The sequence below is a fragment of the Homalodisca vitripennis genome, chromosome 4, assembly GCF_021130785.1.
Source record: "Homalodisca vitripennis isolate AUS2020 chromosome 4, UT_GWSS_2.1, whole genome shotgun sequence".
NCBI lineage: Eukaryota > Metazoa > Arthropoda > Insecta > Hemiptera > Cicadellidae > Homalodisca > Homalodisca vitripennis.
In genome coordinates this window covers 26,706,942-26,730,292 of record NC_060210.1, presented here as the reverse complement: position 1 = coordinate 26,730,292, position 23,351 = coordinate 26,706,942, and the positions used below count along the sequence as shown (strand labels likewise).

At 33.5% G+C, this 23,351-nt stretch overlaps 2 protein-coding genes across 2 annotated transcripts; one reads left to right on the top strand and one right to left on the bottom strand.

Moving 5' to 3' along the window:
- Positions 1 to 861: 861 nt before the first annotated feature.
- LOC124359071 lies at positions 862 to 3,919 on the bottom strand. The gene is made up of 3 exons (XM_046811480.1): positions 3,421 to 3,919; positions 1,697 to 1,853; positions 862 to 1,527 (listed from the first exon to the last, which is right to left on the bottom strand). The coding sequence occupies exons 1-3, from the start codon at positions 3,590 to 3,592 to the stop codon at positions 966 to 968; spliced, it is 891 nt and encodes a 296-aa protein (XP_046667436.1). The 5' UTR covers positions 3,593 to 3,919; the 3' UTR covers positions 862 to 965.
- A 1,343-nt stretch (positions 3,920 to 5,262) lies between these two features.
- LOC124359070 (venom carboxylesterase-6-like) lies at positions 5,263 to 21,313 on the top strand. Its single transcript, XM_046811479.1, has 10 exons — positions 5,263 to 5,476; positions 6,841 to 6,990; positions 8,783 to 8,933; positions 9,560 to 9,745; positions 11,879 to 12,075; positions 12,557 to 12,710; positions 14,508 to 14,695; positions 15,299 to 15,437; positions 17,280 to 17,412; positions 21,065 to 21,313. The coding sequence occupies exons 1-10, from the start codon at positions 5,300 to 5,302 to the stop codon at positions 21,258 to 21,260; spliced, it is 1,671 nt and encodes a 556-aa protein (XP_046667435.1). The 5' UTR covers positions 5,263 to 5,299; the 3' UTR covers positions 21,261 to 21,313.
- Positions 21,314 to 23,351: the final 2,038 nt, after the last annotated feature.

Here is a 23,351-nt window from a genome sequence, read left to right as displayed (position 1 = left end):
AATGGCAAGTTGTTGCAATGAAACAAAGATATTAGCAAATACTTATGAATGTTCTTTTCTAATAGAGCGATAGCACTATTATTAGCTCCAGTGTTTGTAGGAGTGCCATCACATCCAATTGCAGTTACACTGTTCAAGTTCAAATCACAGTTACTATTAAAATACTCAATAAGGCTACGGCCACACTCACCGTTTTTGTCGCTGCGTCAGAATCGCATGCGACGATGACGTTGCGTCAGAATCGCAGACATGGGCCACACTCGCCGTCAAAAACGCAGATCTCAGTGGCAAAGATGTCTTCTCTAAGTGAAGCAGACTTATTACTAGTGTTAGCTGTTAGATCTTATTTGAAAAAGAAAAGAAAGAGAAGATTTGGTATTCATCCAATGAACACAGTGCGTTTGAGCCAAGGCCAGTTTTATACATTAATGAGTTTTTTGCGTAATGATAATGAAAAGTTCTTCTCTTATTTTCGAATGAGTGCCACATCGTTTGATGAACTATTAGCTCTAGTGAGAGATGATCTGTCAAAACAAGACACCAGACTACGTCTGAGTATACCAGCAGAGGAACGCTTAGCTGTAACTTTGAGGTACGTAACAAAATGTGACAATTACTCTGATATTATAATAACATTTGACAAAATATATTAAATGCTTCAACGTTATCAATTATTCCACGTTCCTACTTTATATTGAAATGGAAAAGGAAAATTTAAGGAGGCGAAGTTCAGTCGTCTCTACCACTTAACCTCAGAACAAATTTCATGTTATTATAATTTTAAATCCATTACTTTAATAGTTATTTGTAATAGATTATAAATGTATTTGTTGTTGTAGGTAAATGAGATAGCAAAATATCAAATCAAACAAGTAATATTTGTAATGCAAGAGGTTATGTAATCTTACATTTAAATAATGCAGTAAAAATAATTAACACTTTTGCAATGAAGGTGTCCAGTCCAATTACAATTCTTCAAAAACACTAAACACATCCGAATTATTGTTACTAAGCGATTCAGAGGGTGTAGGGGACTGAATGTTAGCCTGGCGCTCTCTTGGAGAAGCATCCGTCCAATTAGGGTAGTTATATTGGGGATGATTAGGGACGTTTGGTAGCTGCTGCCACTGGTGACTTGAGTGGGCAAAAAATGCAGGGGGAGGGTTATAGCGTTCTACTGCCAAGGCTTGCTGCATAACTTCCGTAAATTTCATCCGAACCCACAATTTTTTGTCAACAGGAAGGTTTTTTAACATAGGCAAAAAGGATAGTAGAAAGTGCTTATCAGCTTCTTCTTCTTCATCCGTTGGCTTGCTTGCATTTGTCAAATGTTTAAGTACGGCCATTTCAAAGGGAGTCTGTCGATATTTTTTGTTGATACGGTTAGGCGCTGCTTGGTTGGGCGCTACTTGGTTAGGTGTTGCTGGTTCTGAAGCAACTACCTCAGTCAAATCTTCGTTGTTTTCTTCAGTAGCCGCATTTTCGTTTCCAATGTCGGGTTGCTCATCAGGAACATTGGTGGTTGTCCTGCAAGAAAATAGCTCTTCACCATTGAGTTCAGGATAAAAGTTAAACTCTCAAATTTTTTACCTACAACAAGTTAAACCTGTTAAAAAAAAACAAGTTGAAAAAGGTTAGGTTAGGTTAGGTTAGGTTAGGTTAACAGATTTGCTAATATTTTCTTATTAATTCTTACCTCCTGTCAGTGTTGTTCGCAGTGAGGAACAGCAGTTGATCGAAGTACACATACTTTTTCTTCTTCTTTTGGCTACTACCACTAGGTAATTTCAAGTTTTTCATCTCCCTCGCAAAACAATCTCGTAGTGATCTCCATTTTTTTTGCAATTCCTTTACTGTAATAAAGACAGTTTATGCAATTATATACTTTATCAAGGATACATGTTAGTAATGTAAATTACATTAACCAACCAGAAAAGTCCAAAAAGTTAGATTTGTTTCGTTTCAGGTGGGGGGGGGTTGGGTTTTATGTTCAAGTCCCCAATAATAAACTTGAACAACTAACACAGTGTCTTATTACTGTGAGATAAAATATATATCTACAGATTTTGTTATTTGTTTCAGGTTTATTGCTACAGGAAACACGTTCAGATCTCTCGCGTTTGAATACCGAATTGGTAGATCGACTATAAGTAAACTCATCAGAGAAACTTGCACGGTTTTATGGGCTACTATGAAAGAAAAGTTTATGAAACTGCCAAATACCGAAGAATGGGAAGAAATTGCCAATGGCTTCAATACTCGTGCAAATTTTCCAAACTGCATGGGAGCCTTGGACGGAAAACATATCCGAATAGTGAATCCTCAAGGAAGTGGCTCGGAGTATTTCAACTACAAACAATTTTTTTCTGTTGTGTTGCTTGCTTTGGTTGATTCAAACTATTGTTTTACTGCAATTGATATTGGTAGTTACGGAAAAAATAGTGATTCTAATATTTTTAGACAGTCTGCCTTGCACAATCTGCTAGTTAAGGGAAAACTTAGTATACCAAATGATCAAAGATTGCCTGATTCTGAAGATGACACCCCAATGCCTTTCGTCATTGTAGCAGATGAAGCTTTCTCAATGACTCAACATGTTCTTAGGCCATATGCTAAAAGAAATCTAACCACACAAAAAATATTGTTTAACTATCGGCTTTCACGAGCTCGTCGATTTGTTGAATGCACTTTCGGTTTACTTGCTAACAAATGGCGAGTTTTTCATGGTGCTATTTGTTTGGACTCAGAATTTGTTGTAGAGGTTGTTCAAGCCGCATGTGTTTTACACAACTTTGTACGTGTAAGAGACGGTTTTCAGTTTGAAGACACACTGTCTTGTCCTTTAGAAGACATACCCGTGTTGGGCACTGGCGGCGCCCCTTTGACTGCAAAAGCAATCCGCGATAGATTCGCCAATTATTTCACATCCCCCGCTGGAAGCGTTCCTTGGCAATTTGACATGATTTAAATAACTTACTCTTAAGTATGCCATTAATAATATAGGAAAGTTTTGTAAATGAGCTTGATAAAAGTGTACATTACTGCTTTATAAACTGAAACTCCCTTAGATATGAACACATCATATTTATATTATTTTTTATTTATAATATTCAATGCTGTTCAGTTTCATGTAATGTGTGCATAACATTGATAGTTTTAGTAATTGTTGTGCTAAAATTATAGTAATTTCTGTAAAACCTTACAGTCCTACATTTTATTTTGTACGCTACAGGGAGCGATTACGATTTTTCACGGAAGACTGGAGTAAATTTTTTTAAGCAGTTAAATATTCTCTCTACTTGCACAATTACTGGAAAATGTGGTTAGGTTAGTTTTTCAGTCATTGCTTATTTTTTGTAAATGGTCTTGTTTTTATGAAAATAAATTCATTATTATTTCAAGTACTAAAATTTTACTCACCTTCTTTATTTTTTTCCTCATTAGTCATCTGCTCCCAGTTCGAAAGCACTATCCTGGCCACCTCAATCCATAGCTTAGATTTTAAATCACGGTTACTGTAGTCCTTTAATTTAAGATCCCAAAGTGGAGGACGGATGCTCACCTCGTTAATAAATAGTTCGGTGTCAAACATTTTAACTAATAGAATTATTACAACAAAGAAGACACTTGTCAAAGAGGTCACAAATAGAGTGAGGTGACTGAAATGGTATAGGAAGTAAGAAGAGTGGGGAGGGACAAGTTGCGACAGGAACGGCGAGTGTGGCCACCTTCATTTGATAACATAAGCTGCGTTTTCGTCGCAGCGACCGAAAAACGCTACATGTTGCGTTCGAATCGCTGCCGTCGTCGCAGGACGGCCAGTGTGGCCGGCTCCCATTTAACTCCATTCTAAACAGAGATTCTCCTATCGTTGCGATTCTGACGCAGCGACAAAAACGGTGAGTGTGGCCGTAGCCTTATACTTTCTTTGATGCTTTCACCTGTACCAGAGGCAGGAGCAACATGCGCCAGAAATAAAGAACCAGGTTCTTCAACTAACAAAACGTGTTCTTCAACGACAGTCATTCTGTCAATTTGTTCCCCTTTTTCTCTTTAACAGTTGTCTTATTATTTCTGCCATCAAAAAGAACCCCTTGTTCTCTCCAACATTATTGTTGACACTGCCTTTTTTTCGATTACTGGATCTAGGTCTTCGAATTTTCATCCTGTCAATGACGTTACTTTTGTTCTCCTCAGAAATCGCTCCCACATCTTTAAGAACCGCTATAGTTGCTGCAACCCTGTCTGAAACCCCAGTTCTGTCACAGATAGAAGCTACTGTAGCATATTTTTTGTTAGGGCCTGAGAAAAGGTGGAAGGCTTTTCATCGTCAATTGATTGTGCTAAAAACTCAACTTATACATCATAATCTTCAGGTTGAAGTACATCAATTCCAATCATATTATCTGATTATACTACATCTTAGTCAACTATAACTGCCTTTTTTAGCATAAATTGAAAAATAAAACAATATTTTTTACAGATAAAATGTATTGAAATTCGATAAATTTCACTAAAAGATCACAATATCTAACCTTTTGCGGCACCTCTTATCCTACTCCAATCATGTTTAAACTTTAAAATTGATTAAATAATAGCAAAAGGCAACTTTTCATCACTATTATATATTGAAATAAAAAACTATATTTTTCATTCCACCCTAGTGCACATGTCAGAACTATCCTTGCATGTTCGAGCAGGGAAGCATGCTGCAACGGTCAAAAGGAACAATGTTTCTGCTGTGTTTGATTGTAGGTAACCAACATAATGGCACAATATGTATCAAGTTTGAACACTCTATAACAGACCATCGATGAATAAAATAACATATCTCAAAAAAGATACATATGAGCAGACAGACAGACAGAAAACAGAGCACCTTGTTTTTTTAAGGCCTAATACAATTTCTGAAATATTTGTAGCCTATTATGAAATACCTTGCATATGCCTACTTTATTTAACACTGAATCTTGTATTTGTAACTATAAATCAACATTGAAAACAATACAATAACAAATACTGCAATAAATAAATTATATATACAATATGTAATAAGTTTACAAAAAAGAAAGATCTACTCTTGAATTTTTCTGAACTTAATGACATTAGGAATATGATCAACTGTTGGTTTAAATGTTTTTCATAATTAGTGTAGATAGTAACAGTGAAGTCACTGCCCCAGTGACATAACAAGGTCACAACAGAGTCATCTGTTATTCTCAGTCAAGGAAGTAAGAGTGGTGGGGAGGGGGGAACCCGTGACCAACCAGTTTTAGTTCACAGCCAGCTCCCACTGGTCATGTATCTCGTGCTGGCGCTCCTGGTCTGTTTGGCCTCAGCTGATCTGCCCCCCAAGGTCACCATCCCTCAGGGTACACTCGTAGGTACCACTCTAACCACCAGAGGGGGAAGAGAGGTGTCAGCCTTCCTAGGAGTACCTTATGCTGCCTCACCTACTGGTCCCCTCAGGTTCAAGGTAATATTGTTGAGTAGTTTTCCCAAAATGCAATACGTTATAATATATATTTATTTTTGTCATTATATAGTAAATGTGAGTATTTTATTCTACAGTTATCAATATGTTATAAAATATACATACCTTCTTATGTAAAAGTCGTAATCAGCTCCATTGAATGATTAGCATGTTGACACCACAGGTACTTACTATGGTAGTAGACTATTTAATATCACAAGTGTAGAGAATCAAGAATCAAGAGCTGCAGTGAAAGTGTTAAACTTAAAACTGTCTGATGTCACATTTAAAATTTAATTTCTCTTAAATAAAATCTTAAGCTTAAAATAAATTCTAAATATTGAGACACTTTCTATATTTTATGTATGTGTGTTTTAGTGTCTGTGCCTGTATGTAGTTGGCAAGGGGGACAAATGAAAAATTTCAAATGTAAGACTCAAAGTTTTAATACTTTTGTTATATCTGTTATAATACAAACTATTGGTGGTCCTTTTATGAAACTGACAGATTCATTATGGCCTTTCACGAGATTTTCAGAATATATTGATCAGATGCCAAAAATAAAAGTTTTGAAATATGTTTTTATAAAGGACTAAAGCATTATTCTTATGGATTTCTTCTGTAATTTCAACATTATATGTAAATGGAAAGAGTTTCTCTGAACATAATCCCATATGTTATTAAAGATGAAAAATAAATGTAAAAGAAGTTGAGTTTTACATTTGTTGTATTCTTAATTATTACAAAAAAATAAAAAAATATTGCAATTGAGTTGTTTCTGTAAACTTAACCCATGATGGAAATAAGTAAGGTTTTCTTGGAGATTTGCCTGAAATGTATTGCCTTAGACTTATCTTTATTCAAGGCAAGACCATTTACAAGAAACCGGTTACCAAGAGCAATGATTTCTCTCTGTATGTTGTGGATCCTGTCACAGTGTCATATAAAAATAGAAACAATTCCATTTATGTGGTTTGTTTTTTCCATAATCAATGACATATCTTATTTCAAACACAAACAGAGGCTTAGTATTGAACCTTGTGGCAGTGGAACTAGTATATCATTAATATGAGATTATACAATGTTCTTATTGTATATATCTCATATTTGTATTAATTTATGGTTGTGTTGTGATTTATGGTGTAAAACAGCTGCAAAATACAATATTTTGTATACAATGGATGTACGGTTTTTATTCTTACTGTTTTCAAGTTTATAGGTTTTACTGGTGAAGTCCAATTAAAGTTTTAATTACACAAGACGTTTGTATAAGATCAAAGTCAAAATTTGTGAACCTTTTGTGGAAGTAATAGTAATGTTTTTTTGTCTGCTATATTTTTTTATTACTATATTATGTTTCACTTTAGAACCCTCAACCACCAGCCTCCTGGGATGGAGAAAGAGATGCCTCCAAGGAGGGAAGTGATTGTATACAACAATTTGTGCTGATTGAGAAGTTCAGAGACACTGTAGTCGGTGATGAGGATTGTCTCTATCTCAACATTTTCACACCAAAGGTATTATTGTGAAATATTATATAATAAATATCGACTCTATTATGCACTGTTTCTGTTTTAATATTATTCTTGAATAACCAATTCTCAATTATAGTAGCCTTTGAACAACCTTTTGACCTGCAAATGTTATTTGGTACGTAACATTTTAAAACCCTAATATTTGTATTTGTTAATTTTACTATTAATTAGTTTTAAAACAAAATATATTTATTTAAGCTTAAGATGAGAGTTAGATATAAGACAATAAGTCAGCATTATTAAGTTATTTTGTAGGTGTACGAGAAATGATATCTTTGGTCTTTTCCAAACAGACGAATTGTAATTTTGGTTCAAAATTTCTAGAACAATAATAATTAATAGTTTAATAACTAACTATATTGAGGAATGGAAATTGAAACATCTCTTGTAAAATAATGTTCGTGAAAATAATGTTTCAAAAATAGTATAAATATTAGTATAAATAAAGCCTTATTGGAATAAAGTAACTTTGATATGCATTAAAAAGTGAAGTATAATTTGTTACTGATATGTATAAGTTTAGTATACATAACTCGTCAATATGTTGAGATTGCTCAGAATTGATGTGCACCTGTTTTAGTTTTTGCCCAATTTAATGGTCTTTTTCTTAAAACAAATCCAATTTAATTCAATATATAATGAAGCCTATAGCAGTGGAACTCTCTGAGTACTGTGTTGACATAACATACATCTGCAATATCTAATAGGCTTAACGGGAACTGTCTGTAGATACACAGTGTTGGAAATGTACTCATGAGAGTAGTACGGGTGGGTATATACTTAAAAAATACCGCTTAAAAATTATTTTTTACTCATTAGAAAATGTTGATTTTGATCTTATTTTATAAAAAGTATAATCTAGGTTTTGTCATTATTTTAATTTTTACCTTAGTTATATATCAACTAGCAATTAGTTTTTTTATAATATACTAAACTCTATTCTAAAGTATGTGTGTTATTATAATACTATTTTAGATTACTTAGTATTGTTTTCAATAATAAAAGAGCTTTTAAACTAGAAAAAAAAACAAAAAAATTATATTATACCTGATCGCCACAATAGGTTTTGGCCAACAATTTCTTATATAACTAAACAAGACATAGGTAAGTAATTGTAAAGTTATGATACAAGCAGTGCCGGTTTTAGCACTACTAGCGCCCTGGGCGAGATTTCTTCGGTGCTCCCTAACTGCAATTCAGTTACATACGAAAAAAGGCTACCTGCACCCCTTTTCGTTCGGCACCCCTGGGCGGTCACCCAACCGCGCCCTATCCTAATGCCGCTCCTGGATACAAGTCGTAATACAAGTTTATTTCTCTAGTCTGTTTGTAGAGCAACAAACAAATAAGAAATATCACAACCTATTAAATTAAAAAAAGTGAAATAAAGTCTATTCCTGAAATATTCCTGACATCAGCATCAGAGTCGAGAGAAGCACAAATGAAATATCACAACACAGCATTAAACTTGCACCGGACCAGATTAAGTTCTTTACTGTGTTGCTCATCATTTTAATGGCCTGGCTCGAAGACTCTATGATGTGAATATACATTGTGCACGCCTTAATCTAATTTTTATCACTATATCTTTTTATGGATCTTAATGCTGTTGCATGTACCAAAATTTCAGTGATTTATAAATTAAATCATTTTTATAATTAGAAGCTGAAGTTAACTGAAGTTTGAGTGAGTGATTGGTCCTATACTTTTATATATCAGACCTAAATTAGTTTGATTTCACACAATACTCTGTTACAGTGTATTGTGTTTGTAGGTGACAGATAAGGTCAAGTTGCCTGTCATGTTCTTTATCCATGGTGGAGGCTACGGGGGAGGCTCAGGATCCAAGATCAACTATGGTCCTGATCTACTCTTGGACAGAGACGTGGTACTTGTTACAGTCAACTACCGGCTAGGACCTCTTGGTAAAGTTTGCCACAATAAGGACAAGGAATTATAAAGTAATGTGAAAAATTACTGATTACTCCATATTTTTTCAGCATTAATTATTATTTCAAAGACAAGACAAGAAAAGAAAAATGACTTTATTTGTATCATACTGTACAAAAGGGCGAATTTAGGGCCATATGGCCCTGTCTTACAATCAACCCTAATACAATTAAACTTATTAAGTCAGATTTAGATTTGAAAAGATTATGTTTTTAACATCTCTTTAAAATTGTACAGCTATCAAAGCTACTTTATGTTAAAAATATTTTTTATAAAATTGGTTATTAAATTTTACTTTTTATGTTGTGTTTTGTACAAAATATCTAATAAATTTACACATATCAATAATATTTATTTTTATTTCTTATATATATTACATTTGTTTATTACATTTTCTTGATATTGTTCCCTGTTTGCACTACAATATTTTTAATAAACTTTAAGAATTCACTGTTTGTATGCAATAATGTTTGATTTATGCTTATTATACTATCTTTCAAATATTGTTCCTAAATTGCTACATAAATAGAACAATTGAATAAAAATCTATTATAATTTGGTTATTAAAAATAGATAGCTTACAGTGAACTGTTTCCTACAGGATTCCTATCTACAGGAGACTCAGTGTTGCCAGGTAATCTGGGCCTGAAAGACCAGTTGGCAGCACTGAAGTGGGTTCATCATAACATTGAGAATTTTGGTGGTAACATGAAATCTGTGACTATATTCGGAGAAAGTGCTGGTGGGGCCAGTGTGCATTTTCATGTGCTGTCCCCGAAAAGTAAAGGTAAACTGAAACTGGAATATGTAATACTACTCTATTATTCTAACTGTATATAAGCAATGTCCTACATTGAAACTGCATTCATAAATACAGTTTTTAAAATTAGGTACGAGGGGCATTCAATAAAGACTGAAAGTACTGATCGCGAGAGAAAAGAAGAGACCTGGATTCTGGCCTATCTGAAATTTGCAGGCGCTACTACTAGTATGTTGCCGCGCCTGTTTCGTAATTCCATTATTGTTTCACTGTTCCATTGCTATGATAATCAATTCACAGGGTTGGCTGTGGGGCGAAGCGCCTGAAATTACCGCGCGGCAACACACTAGTACACAGCTGTGCGCCGGCACGGGCCAGGTCTCTTCTTTTCTCTCGCCATCAGTAGTGTACATATAAACAAACAAAGTAGAATAATTCGTTTTTTTAATGTTGTCATTGCAACCGATTAATAAACAGTAGCAAATTTTTGCCTCTAAAGCTTACTATGGCTGATTTTCGTGAGCAAAGATATACAATAAAGTTTTGAGTAAAACTGGGGAAAAGTGCTACGAATACTTACAGCGACTTGAAAAAAGCTTTTGGTATTGGTGCAATGAGTGAAAGAACCTGTTTTAGGTGGCATAAAGACTTTAAAAATGGACGGGAATCATGTGAGTTGGAAGGTGGGCCTGGATCCCCTGTTTCTGCCCTTACCGAAGAAACAATCAACACTGGGAATGATTCACACTGACCCATATTTGACTACTAGACAGCTTGCTATAATGCTTGATATAATTATTGGCAGTGTCCATACACTCATGCTTGATCATTTGAATACGTCAAGTGTCTGTGCTCATTGGATACCATGTCTGTTAACACCAGTTCAGAAACAAAATCGCGTTGAAATTTGCCAACTTTGGTTACAGTGAGTGCATGGAGAAGGTGATGCATTGTGGAAAAATATTATTACTGCTGATGATAGTTGGATTTACTGATATGATCCTGCAACAAAACAACAGAGTACAGAGGGAGTGGAAAAAAGTGGATAGACACAAAATAACCTTGTGTTAAAGGTCTGCTGCAAAGGCAATGGTTATTACGTTCTTTGATTAACATCATATGGTGTACACCCATACTGTACCACAGGGTCAACAATTAATGGGGGAGTACTACATTTTAGTATTGAAGCAACTAATCATAGATCACATCCCAAAAAAGCGACCAGACCTCGTCGGATGCTGGAAACTGCATCACGACAATGCTTGCCCCCATGTTGCCAATACTGTGTTTCAGTTTCTAGCCAAAAAAGGAATCGAAACTGTGTCAATGTCAGTCTTTATTGAACACCCCTTGCAGTTTCAAAACTTATAAAATGATTTAAAACCTGAACAATTTACAAAAATATTTTATTAAATAGTATGAAACTAATATTTATGTAGGAGTGTTTTCATAGCAATGCATTATTAAATTGTTATTTTTTTACATTTCCACACTATAATGTATAAAATTTTAACACATCTTTGGTTTTTATTACAGTAGTTATATTGTATATTATATTTTCACATATTTTAGTAAATATATTCCCTTTTCGTTCTGTACAGTACTGTATTGGAAACTATAATTAAAGAATATTGTTTTTATCTCTAGTCTATTGCTGTAACTTATTAATCCAGTCAAATTCCCTACTGTTTTGTGAGTATTACAAATCATGACCTCCTATTTTCTAATCCTAACAGAAAAGAGAACTTCCTTCATCGTTGTGTTGTCATCATTTATTAAAAAGTTTAAAAAGTAAGCCTACATTTGTTAATATGTTACATGTTAAAATCTAATATAATTATTGTTCTCAATTTGTTCATAAATTTATATATTCTGCTATTTGCTATCATGATAAGACATAAGACCAATATAAAACTTTTGGTGCTAATGCTCAGCCAGGTCCCATGGAGTGATCTCATCAATGAACCCTGACCTGTCTATATAGAAATCAATCTTCATGCCAAATTTCAAGTATAAAGCCATTTAGTTATCGTGCGGACAGGTGAGAAGAAATGAAATCATTCCAGCGTCTGGAGTGACACTCAGTAAATTATTATCATTACCATTATTATTGCCTTTCAGTACTTTAATTTAAATTATAAAATGAGTGTTTGTTTGTAGGATTATTCCATGCTGCTATATCTCAGAGTGGATCAGCTCTGTGTCCATGGGCCTTCTCTAACCCTGCTAGACACAAGCAGCTGGCTGGGAAGCTTGCACAGTTGGTGGGTTGTCCTCTGCAGCCTTCTCATGACTTTCGTCAGTGTCTGATGGACTTACCTGCAAAGAAGATTGTTGGTGTCCTTAAAGACTTTATGGTAATATTTCATCTTGTAGCTCAAATTTCACTATCATCTCGTAAATAAGTTGTCCTAGAAATACAGGGAATCATTTGAATACAGAGGTTGTAACCTTCACTTTTATATAGGTAAGATGTTCCAGGTCAACAATTCAATGTGAACGATTAACTCAGTCAAAGTCCTATTCTAACAACTAGGAATAGTTTTAATCATGTTTAATTTCTTACAAAGTTGATTTTCTCACATTAGTTGTGGTCAAAAATTTCTAAATTGGGGTTTTGAGCTGCATCCTAAAAGTTGCTTTGTAAACTTAATGTTGAAATGGGAGGTGTAATATTATAAGTTCTGTCTAGTTGAGGGTCTCCCCTTTTTGGGAACATACATTTCAGAATGTTGTATGATGAGGTTGTATTGACTTGGGAATATTTTCTATAACTCATGGACAGAATTTGATTTCTTACAACCGTGGTTTTAATTGATGGTGTGATGATTTTTACAGATATGGGATATGGATCCGATTGTGCTCTTTAATCCTGCTATTGAATCTGAAGAAGCAGAAGATGCCTTCTTGACGCAAGATCCTTGGACACTTACTTCTCATGTGCCATGGATGACAGGATTCAATAAGGATGATGGAGCATTAAGGATTTCAAGTACTGAAAAGTTCAGTTCTTTTGAATAAAAGAAATGTATTAGGTAGCATTATTTTAACTAAAATATTTAATATAAATATTTTTTAAATGCTGTAAACATATAATAGAAAACACGTGACATGTTAAATTTGATTCAAATGAAGAAAGACAAGGAAAATTTAATTTTTTTACACAACATAAATATATTAGGTAGCATTATTTTAACTAAAGTATTTATTACAAATTTTTTTTAAATTCTTTAAACATATTGTGACAAAAAAAATATGTCCTGTTAAAGCTGATGAAAATTCAAAAAGCCAAGGATACAAGTCACTTATCTTTCTATTAATAACAAGTAATAGTAGTTATAGAAGTTTCTACTGGCACTTACTATTTTTCTTTGCATTAGAGCTAAATTCTACAAAATAATATTAATTTCAGTCTCCTGGTTTTTATGTAAACTATGAGATATACAAATTTTAAATAACGACCACAGCTGCAGAGAATTTTGAAGTAAGTGTCAGTAGTCAGTAGTAGTAGTCAGGAGAATAACACAGGATAATGTTAAGGGGATTATTTAATTCTGTTAAGTATGGTTGTGGTATGCCCTCTAAGCCAGGGTGACAAGTAATGGGTACCGTAAACTTAAATGCTTGAGTCAATAATTACTAATTAAGAAAAGCAGAAAAAAACTGGTTATATTAATTGGAGACTAGTAGATATACATTAGAGCTTAGGGATAGCATGACTTACCCAGCACGAACATTACAGAGACATGACCAAACGTCTAACTGAAAACAGTAACGATAGTAAGATGGAGACATCTACACTGGCCAGGAGTTTTTGACTAAGTTAGGTAGTGCCTTTCCTCTCCAGAGGAGGTAGAGCTTCCCCTACCTCTGATTGGCTAGAGCCGATGTCCTGGATGATGGTTTTTGTCAGGTTATTTTTACTGCCTTGTATTCCCTCAATGTGAATGTCTGATCTGTTTACTTGTAAGGCACGAACTCCTGGGAATCTTAATTAAATCTTTTTTAAGTCTACCCACATCTGAATGTCAGACCTGGCTTATGCTAAGCCCTGTCAGCTTTCCCAGACACTTGGAGGGTCTGAGAAAGGATACTAATTAGGCCATTGTCAAACACAATCATCCCGATCTAAAATATGATTTATAAAACTGACTTCTATTCAAAGTAAAGTAATATGTAACACTCGTCCCTTCTTAAGTGTGAGAACATGCTGTGTTCAATCATACAGGTAAGCATGTACCTAGAGGGTGGGGTAGGATAGTGGAGGGGGGTGTAGTTGGTCTACATTTCATCAGGCAGGGTAGTGTGGAGTCCCTAACCTGAAGTTAGAGCTCCTAATCACTTTAGAATAAGCACTTGTTTGATTTATTCATTCAGCAGTTTACTTAAGGTATTACATCCTAATAGGCCCTAAACTAAAACTAATAGAAAGTAATACAGGGCAGAACGGTGTACAAAAACAATTGGACAAATATGCACATACACACATATAGAGTTATTTTCTCATCGCACCATGGTTGATCATAAGACCAATGTAAAACTGTTCGCTAATGCTTAGCCAAATCTCTTGGATTAACATACACTATCATTGAACTCGATGTTGCCTATATAGAAATGTAGATACATGCAAAATTTCAATTCTACAGGTCAGTTTGTTTTCAAGATATCCAGTGGACAGACAGACAGACAGACAATAAGCATGTAATGTAAAGTGGTAAAAATTACTCTCGTAAGTTTCTTTTGATATTGTTACACATCTAAACAACTAATAAATGAAAAATATCTTTAGGTTTGACTCAAGGAGATGTTGAAGGAAAATTCAAACAACTCAACGATGATCCTGATTCAATTCTGGCCATGTCATTACTTTACCAACACACAGCAAATAAACCAGATCAAGTGACCCAGTCTATTAGAAATTTTTACTTCAACGGTGCTGAGAAAATCACATTAGAAATGGTTCCTCAGCTGGCGAAGGTGAGTGTTTTGAGGGAAAACTAGTAACTTAACAATTAAAATGGACTGATTATAGCACAGCTTACTACAAATGGGAAAAAAATTAATTAACCACATTTATTTTAGTAGTTTAGAATTATAATTTACCACAATTTAAGATACAATTGTTGAATGACTCTTTGATTGGCCTTTGATTATCACCAAAGACTGTTTTGATCTTCCATAGTCCTGAATAAATAGTAGTTCATGTAAAATTAAAAATAAATTCTTATATAATATCGCTCCATGTCCAGGTGGAATATGATGCTACTCATGCAGACGTAACACAATGGGACTCAGTGGTAGTGAAACTTAGTGTTCCCCTCTAGTGGCAACTGCATGCTGGAAACACAAGACAAAGCTGTATTCTCGTTTACTTCATACCATACAATGACAACTACTGTAATTCTCTTCACAGAATCAAAGTGATGTATATACATTTACACATGATTTTTTGCTCAACTGGTTTAATTCTAGACTGGTAATGTTATTATTTGTGCCTGTTAGATATTCAAATGACAGGTTCAGCAGTAGACTATTAAGAAACAATAACAATGACTAACTAACCAGTTCTCCCTCTTACAGCTGTACACAGACAACCTGTTCACTACAGGCGCTATGGAGGCGGTCAGACGTCACAGTGGTCCCGTGTTCCTGTACCACTTTGCTTACAATCAATCCTTTTCTCTATGCTCCGAGTACTTTGACAATCCTTGGCATCCAGGTGAGAGGCTTATACGCTTAAATCTATTTCTTAGAGCATATTAAATTTCTTACTAACTAAATAATAGTTTATCGGCTAACTGTAGCACGTGAATCCAATTTTCATAAAATTAATAGAGTTTTAATTTGTAACTTCTATAAGTTCATGAAAACAATGATATCTAAACTTTGTTAAACAATCATTGACTTGTCCTTAAGTCCATTTCAAGATGCTAGACCGATTGTATACCACAAGAGCCTATTCAGTAACAAAATGTAAATACTTGATATAATGTTGTTTATCACAGTATTGAGTTTGTTCAAGCTATCAACTATTGCACACTTTAAGTTTAAATTGATGAAATACTGTACTGCATTAGATACTCAGCTTCATTAAAATTAAAGAACTCCGTGTCTCCTTAAATGTATTTATACATGTTCTTATGCATTCCTTAAATACAGGGAAAAGTTTTCTGTGGCATTGCACAATTTTATCTCATTAAAGTGCTTTAATGATTAAACTCATTACTCATTAAACTGAGTAAAATGATACATTTATTTGGATTACAATTGACAAGTTCAATCTCAAAATCGCTATAATTGACCAGGAGCAGTATATTAAGGTCTTCAACCGCTATTATCTCTATTTCCATTTTTCACTGGTTGGCTTTTCATCTCTTTTTCCATTGGGTGGAGTGGCTGGGTGTAGAAATGTGTGAGAGCCTGCTATAAAAGAAAAAAACTAATAAATTTAGGATTACCTATTACTACTACTTAGCTAGCCCATGCACTATAGCTTTTTATCCTGGTTTTTTATATTACCAATAAACTTTTACTTTTTCCTGACAGTTGTTTTATTTTAATATTGTTCTTAAAACATATCCTCAATTAGTGGCAATATTGAATGTTATTATTTATGGTTACGTCTATCATTTCCTTTATTTGGGAAACCTATCATATATTTAATTTCTTCTACCATTATTGACCAAATAGTGAAAATTTAACATTGCAATTTATACCTAGTGTTTTTGCAATGATTCAAATTATACTCTTTTTACATTTTAATATACTAGATTTACAGTAAGTTTGGAGCCTCGGGTGTCATTGTTTTATTCATTTCAGTTTTATTTAATCTAACAAAGTTGTCTGATAATCTAACTAGTTGTCTGATATTTTAGTTATTTAGCTGAAAATCTGGTGGGTGATTGCATTTAGTTATTAGTATTAAATATTTTCTCTTCTTCAAAAAGTTCTATCATCTGCATTCATGGCAAATGATTCGCTAAACATTTCTTGATTAGATTACAGTAAATTTAAATAGGACATTAGGACTTTTAGTTACCAGAGTGTCAAATCTATGCTTATTGCATACCCAAGGTGTTGTTAGTAGGGATTGCCAAATGATTTATCAGAGAAACTCAGCCAACGGTGCCATTGTTTATCTCTAAACCATTTCCTAATGGTTAGGTAAGCAGTTGACTTATATAAACCACAAACTGGTTGAGGCCTAAGACAGTGCTTTTTCAAGCCATTTCATGATAGTTCATGAGCTTGTTGAACATTCCTTTAAACTGGCACATCCAGAAACCCAGCTAATCTGTGCTGAATTATGATTAGCTAGAACAGATACCAGGCTTAAAGCAAATTCTGTCAGTTAAGGACCATTGAGTGGCCTTGCTATCAGATATATTCAGTATGTCTGTTAATCAATATTATTCCTAGTCAATCCAATATTGGCACAGCCTAGAATAGCGAAACTGTCCTTATGATGTGAGGGCCCAATGACTAAAGTGACAGGCAGTAGTGCTGGCCATGGAACAGAATAGTAGTTTTGTGAAAATCTGTTCATATTATTTTATTGTAGGTGTCTGCCACTTTGATGAGCTTCTGTACCTGTTTCCTATGGAAGGAAATGCTCCAAAATTAGTGCAGAATGATCCAGACTACACAATGTCAAAACATATGATTGACCTGTGGACAAATTTTGCAAGGAACAGGTACAGTATTATTTCCTTACTGAAACACAACTCTAAAGTATCAGTTAATAATAGCTTTGGATAATGGATAATATAGATATGAATAGCATTTTTCCATGCAGATCTGCTCACTGCAGACTCATCAGGACATTATCGGGTGCTCTTTCTTAATGATTAACTATGGTGTAACATGGTGCCTGTGCTACATGTTATAACAGAATCTTCAGTAGTTATGGCATTTCAGAACTGGACCACTTTTAAAATATGAAAGATTTTATAAATTTTTAGCTTATGTACGTACAATGACAATAATTAAGTACTTGTTTATTGGTATATCAGAGGACTGTTTTTCAATTGTGATCATTCAATATCGTTTTCTAAATTAAATTAAACAGTAATTTCGTACTAAAATTTCATCATTTCTACCGTAACTTTTGGCCGTAGAACAAGGATAACAAAATTATAGAATTGGCTCTGAAGACAGAATATGAAAGTAATTGAAATTAAAATGTCCCTTCGTTTAGTCAGAAAAAAGATACATTTCACATGTTGCCGTCATCTCCAAATGTCAAATTAAGGATAAATAAATAAAAATGCCTTTATTTTTTAAGTGTTTCTCAGTGCATAACTGTTTTTAAGAATAACTTGCGTCAAATACTGTAGTATATGCCTAATAACTACTTATCAACTAAATAACAATAATATACGCTATAAATTAAATATTTTAAGGCAAGTCAAATACAGACATCAAAATTATGTAAATAAACCTATAAAATAATATAACAGAATCACTACTAATTAATATACAAATCCTTTATTAACATCTTTGTTGCTGCTGTTGTGTAATATTTTCATTTTCTTTTTAAACATGCTAACAGCATAAGACTTATATATATAGGAACTGAGTATTTTCCATTACTTAGGGCTAGAAATCTTGCCCGTTCACATGTTTGTTTTCAAAGTATTAACAATGCGGAATTGTTTCTTTGTCAGGGGAAATAGAGTTGCGGTTGTGAGTGCACATTCTCATGTGCACAATACCAGACAGAAAGGAATGTTGAGACCTGTAATGGGTATATATTCATTGTTGTAAAACAGCTTTTGTATGCCTATTCGGGGCCTAAATTGTGCAATTACTTGTCAAAGCTTATAAAAAATGAATAATCGGTGAAGAAGCAAAATAATTATATGAAGACATGGCTATTGACATTTACATGCAGTTGAAGTAGAAGTTGAATATTCTTTTACAACATGAAGAAAATCATTAATGTTTGTATCATAAACATGTAATTTTGGAAATAAACTAGGAAATGTAGCTGAAGTTAGTACTGTATATAGTGGGGTTTCCTTGTGTATGTATGATCCCAAAGTCTCTTTGTCTTGTTTATATCACAGGGGCATATTTTATTATTTTATGTAATAGTAATGTAAAGACTTAAGTGTGTATATGAATGGGATCTGTTGTTCATGCCTGTAAAAAGTGTGTGTTTGATTGGGTTGGTGGTAAGGGAAGTTGTGCATGTGTCTGTGTTTGTGGTTTTGTTTTTTGTGTATGTGGTGTGAATGTATGTATGTGTGGGAGAGGTTTTGTATTGTCTTTTATCTCTCTCCCTCTTTCTCTTTGTATTTCTACCTATTAAATGAAGAATTTAAATAAATAAAAAAAACAGTAGCAGTCGTGGGACTGCCGATAGAAGTGAAAACGGAACTATTAAGTTGAGAGTAATTAACAATACGTTATAGTAGCAGTACATCTGTAATTGTAAATGTGACGCGTTTTTAATTTTCCAATTTTAAAATCCACGAAAAAATATTATCAAATAAATAGAAATCTATTTTACCACGCTAGTAAGATAAATCTTATACCGTAATAATACTCATTTCATGATGAAGTGGTTAAATATTAAAAACATAATTAAAATGAATAATGCTAAATTTTAAATACAAATATTCGTACAAATATTAAAAATGTTTAAAAATATATTCGTTGTTTTCATTATTCATTTATCTGTATAAAAATATGTTGTAATTGCTCAATATTAATAGTTAGTTAAACATAGAATACAAGTGAGTAAACACCGAGTGAACAACAGTGAGTTGAACACCGTTTTAAATAATACAGTTATTGCTACGGATAAAGTATATAATTGCAATAACAATTAAACCCACAATATTTTTAAAACTAATAAATTAGTTAAATTAACTTGGTTCTTTTGTAAAGGTATTTTTATTGCACGATAAACTAATTTATTGAGTTAATACGGTATCAGTGAGCCAATGCGCCAACTACAGTTCCGGCAGAAACGTTCACTCATCACTTCATACGCTACTACAGGCTAAACTAAACTTCCAATAAAAAAATGATAAATTACAAAAAAAATATTCATCTATTTTCACACAACTTTCTCGCTGACAAATTTTGTCTGACCAAAAAATAAAAAAAATCCTCGCTTACTACTTTTTTCTTGTCATTGTAAACGCTATGTAAAATGTAAACAATAATCAAAATTATTTCGAAATTTTTTTAATATTTAAAAATGTAACCAATAGATTGCCAATATTAAGAGCTTTAATTTGACGCATCTTACAGAATTGTACGACATTGGCTTCACTTTTAAATCGCGAGAGGAAGCCGTAAAGGTCACTGATTTTCGCAGTCTGTTTTCATACTCCGCCGGGACAGTTTTAACACAGCGAGACTGACTTTTTCATGCAGGTTAGTATCATTAGCATGTCGGTGACGCGAACCGAGGATTTTACCCTCTACCAAAACGCTCAACGCGCCTAAAGAAGTTTTCACTTCAATAAAAAAATAATATTTTGTCAAGTGATGACTTGTTATACCCACAGGAAGAATACACTTTCCTAGCATTTAAAACTATTGCCACATCAACTCATAAGTGTATTGTTTTGTTTAAAAGGTAAATCTTACAAAATTAGCAATGTTTACATATTTGTAATTTGTTTTTTCTCATATCACGCTGTCTGAAACATGTAAATACTGTGGTGAATAATAAATTTAATTAAATAAATCTTCTTTCCTGTTTAAACATTTACAAATATACACATTTACTAATTAAACAATGGCAACAAATTTATTTTCAACAAGCTCACATTTGTAACTTTAAACCACTGTACAGATTGAAGAGGTCAGATTTCATGGCATTGTGTTTTCCTAACATTTAAATTTGATTAACTATTTGACCTCTGCTCTTTTATGAGATTTTCTTCTAAACCCTTCTCCCTGTCGGTTGTCCCCTGATATGAGACAAATAAGATATTTGTGCAGAGTTTGATTTATAAGATGTTAATCCTTTATATGTAATGGTTCAAGAAATACAAAGCTGTCCCCTTTACATTTTACCAATTGTCGGCTATGGTGGTAATTATTTTCTTAACATTAAGTTTTTATACTCATGTTGGCAATTTATCAGTTACTTCAAGGTTTTGTTATAGAATCTGTTCCCAATACTAATATAACACATAACAATAGTGTAATTCACGTTATTTAACATTTAAATTACAGTTATAATCGATCTACTTCTAACAACTATTTATTTAGACCGATGTCCCTAATCAGTGATAAACTTGTAATCAGATGAGTTTGAAACATCTGATAATCATTACCACTTGCCATTATCACACTTATTAAGATGGTAAATGTCTCTTGCAGGATCCCCTCTCTGGATATTGATGGAGAGTTATGGATGAGCAAGGAAGGCTCCTCCACAGACTATCTACTGATATCTAACAATGGTTTCTCCTTACAACAGAACCTCTTGGCTGAGAGAGACCAGTTCTGGCAGACTTTGCCTTACAGAGAGAAACCTTCAGTTCGAGAAAGGAAACAACTTAATGATGAGCTTTAATTGTATTCAATATTTGGTTCTATTGATTATAATTACAATTGTTATTCCATAAACATTTGTTTCCTTGTTGTTATTGATGTAAAATATTATATAATTTCATATGTTGAATACATGTTAATGAAATTATATATATATCTCTGTAAAATTTTACTAATGATAAAAATATGAGGAAAGGATGGTATGAAAGGAAAATGTAAATTATATAAAAGTAAACACACACTCAAAATCACATATTTATTTAAATAATATATATATATATATATATATATATATATATATTGTTCCGAGCAGGCGAAAAGACAGGAGGCCTCGGAAGCGTGCCCCTCCCAAACTCGGAGCAAATCATAAAAAAAACAATCACATGCCACTAGTGGGAAGAGACAAAAACGAGACAAGATTTCGAGTACAAGAAATATAATTAGTAGGTGGCAAACATTTCCATGCAAAATACAATTATGCAGCACCACGGTGCACCGCGTAACTTAAAAACTAAATAACAACAATAAATATAATTCCAATAATGACAATAACATAATAAATAAATAATATAATAATAACACAATAAATAGAAATTTGGTCTATAAATAACATATATCAGGTACGGCGGAGGTAAATATAAAATTTTTAACAGGTAAATTTTTTATGAACTGAGGGGAGGAAAAAGGTTGTAGAATTTCTAGGCCCACTATTTTTGAAAAGTAATTTTGTTTCAAGTTTGTAGCCGAAATTTAAAAAAAAATATATTTAAAGCCAATTTTCGAAGGAGGCGGGGGCTTAGTTGCCTCCACGAATCCGAATTAAAGATGAAATCCTCCCCTTCAGGTCATGTAACTAACTAAATAAATACTGGCTAGGTACTGGCCCTCCTCCAGATCTAACATCTGGCAGCGCTCCCTGCACCCCAGTCCTCGCAAGTTCAGTATAAGAAGTAAAAAAACATTTTTGATCCAACCTTGTTCCAGAAGAAATGAATGGGAGCACTACACTCCGGTTGGATGCCGGTCCAATAGCGCTGGCAGGGCGCGGGCATTCAATTTTTCAGTTGTTCGGGCAGACTCGCCGCACCAGTCCCGCTGACGGCACTCACGGGGACCCTATTAAATCCCAACATAACCAGTAGATATTTAGAAAAATTTTATTGTAACCTGAGAAATAATAATAACTTAATTATGTTTGCCACAAAGTATATATAAATTTTTTTAAATTTAACAATTAAAAATAACGATCTGTAACTAACAGTACCTTTTAAGTATTGAAAACTGTTTCCTAAAAATAACTCAATACACCAAGTATTTTAAGATACACTACTTGGTGACAAGATTAAATATTACATAGGCTAGAACAGCCATACTAAATGATTAAGCGTGATGACATTCACTTGTAACTATAATTCGCTGGATTTTAATCATTCTATTATAATATTATAATAATTTACATTTTATTATTAAATATTAATTGTAAGGTAGGCCTAATAATAATTATATAATTTACAAATAATAATAACCGTACATTATTTCCCAAATAACAATAATTAAATTATAATCTATTCACGCTACTCTAAGGCAAATAATTAAATAATAAAATTTAAATCATGAATGTTGCCACCCAATTTTGCACGCAACACAAAACACGAGGTAACAAAAAATTAGCAAAGTCTGTACCGTCTCGCTTACACTAAAAAAAGACAAAGTGTGTACACGGAAAAAAATAATTTCCGTACGCCGAACGGATCAGTTAGAAAGCACTAGAGCAAAAATAAAAACTTAACTAGCATAGTTAATAAATTAACAAATTTTAGAACGTACGAAAGACAGGATAGGACACTTTGCGACACGAACACGTACACGAGGAACACAAGTTACAAAATAATATATATAAATTACTTATAACTAATCTACGATAATATATGTCTGGGTGGGAGAGAAAAACCGCCAACTAATTAAGTAAGGAGAGTGAAAAAGACAATTACCTGCCGAAAGTAGAAGAATTAGCCAGCCATGTGGAACGGGACGAGCAGAGAACAGAGAGCAACGCAGTAGCTTCTCCGAACGTGTCTGACCGCTCCGAACAGTAGCCGGTGCCGGTACCGGT

Bases quoted from the DNA above. Each gene is read 5' to 3' on its own strand.
- LOC124359071 (XM_046811480.1), bottom strand. From the start codon at position 3,592: ATGTTTGACACCGAACTATTTATTAACGAGGTGAGCATCCGTCCTCCA. The intron at 1,854-3,420 runs GTGAGTAAAATT...TCTTTATTACAG, and splicing joins TGAGGAAAAAAATAAAGAAG to TAAAGGAATTGCAAAAAAAA. The intron at 1,528-1,696 runs GTAAGAATTAAT...ATTTTCTTGCAG, and splicing joins GCGAACAACACTGACAGGAG to GACAACCACCAATGTTCCTG.
- LOC124359070 (XM_046811479.1), top strand. From the start codon at position 5,300: ATGTATCTCGTGCTGGCGCTCCTGGTCTGTTTGGCCTCAGCTGATCTG. The intron at 5,477-6,840 runs GTAATATTGTTG...GTTTCACTTTAG, and splicing joins CTGGTCCCCTCAGGTTCAAG to AACCCTCAACCACCAGCCTC. The intron at 6,991-8,782 runs GTATTATTGTGA...TTGTGTTTGTAG, and splicing joins TCAACATTTTCACACCAAAG to GTGACAGATAAGGTCAAGTT.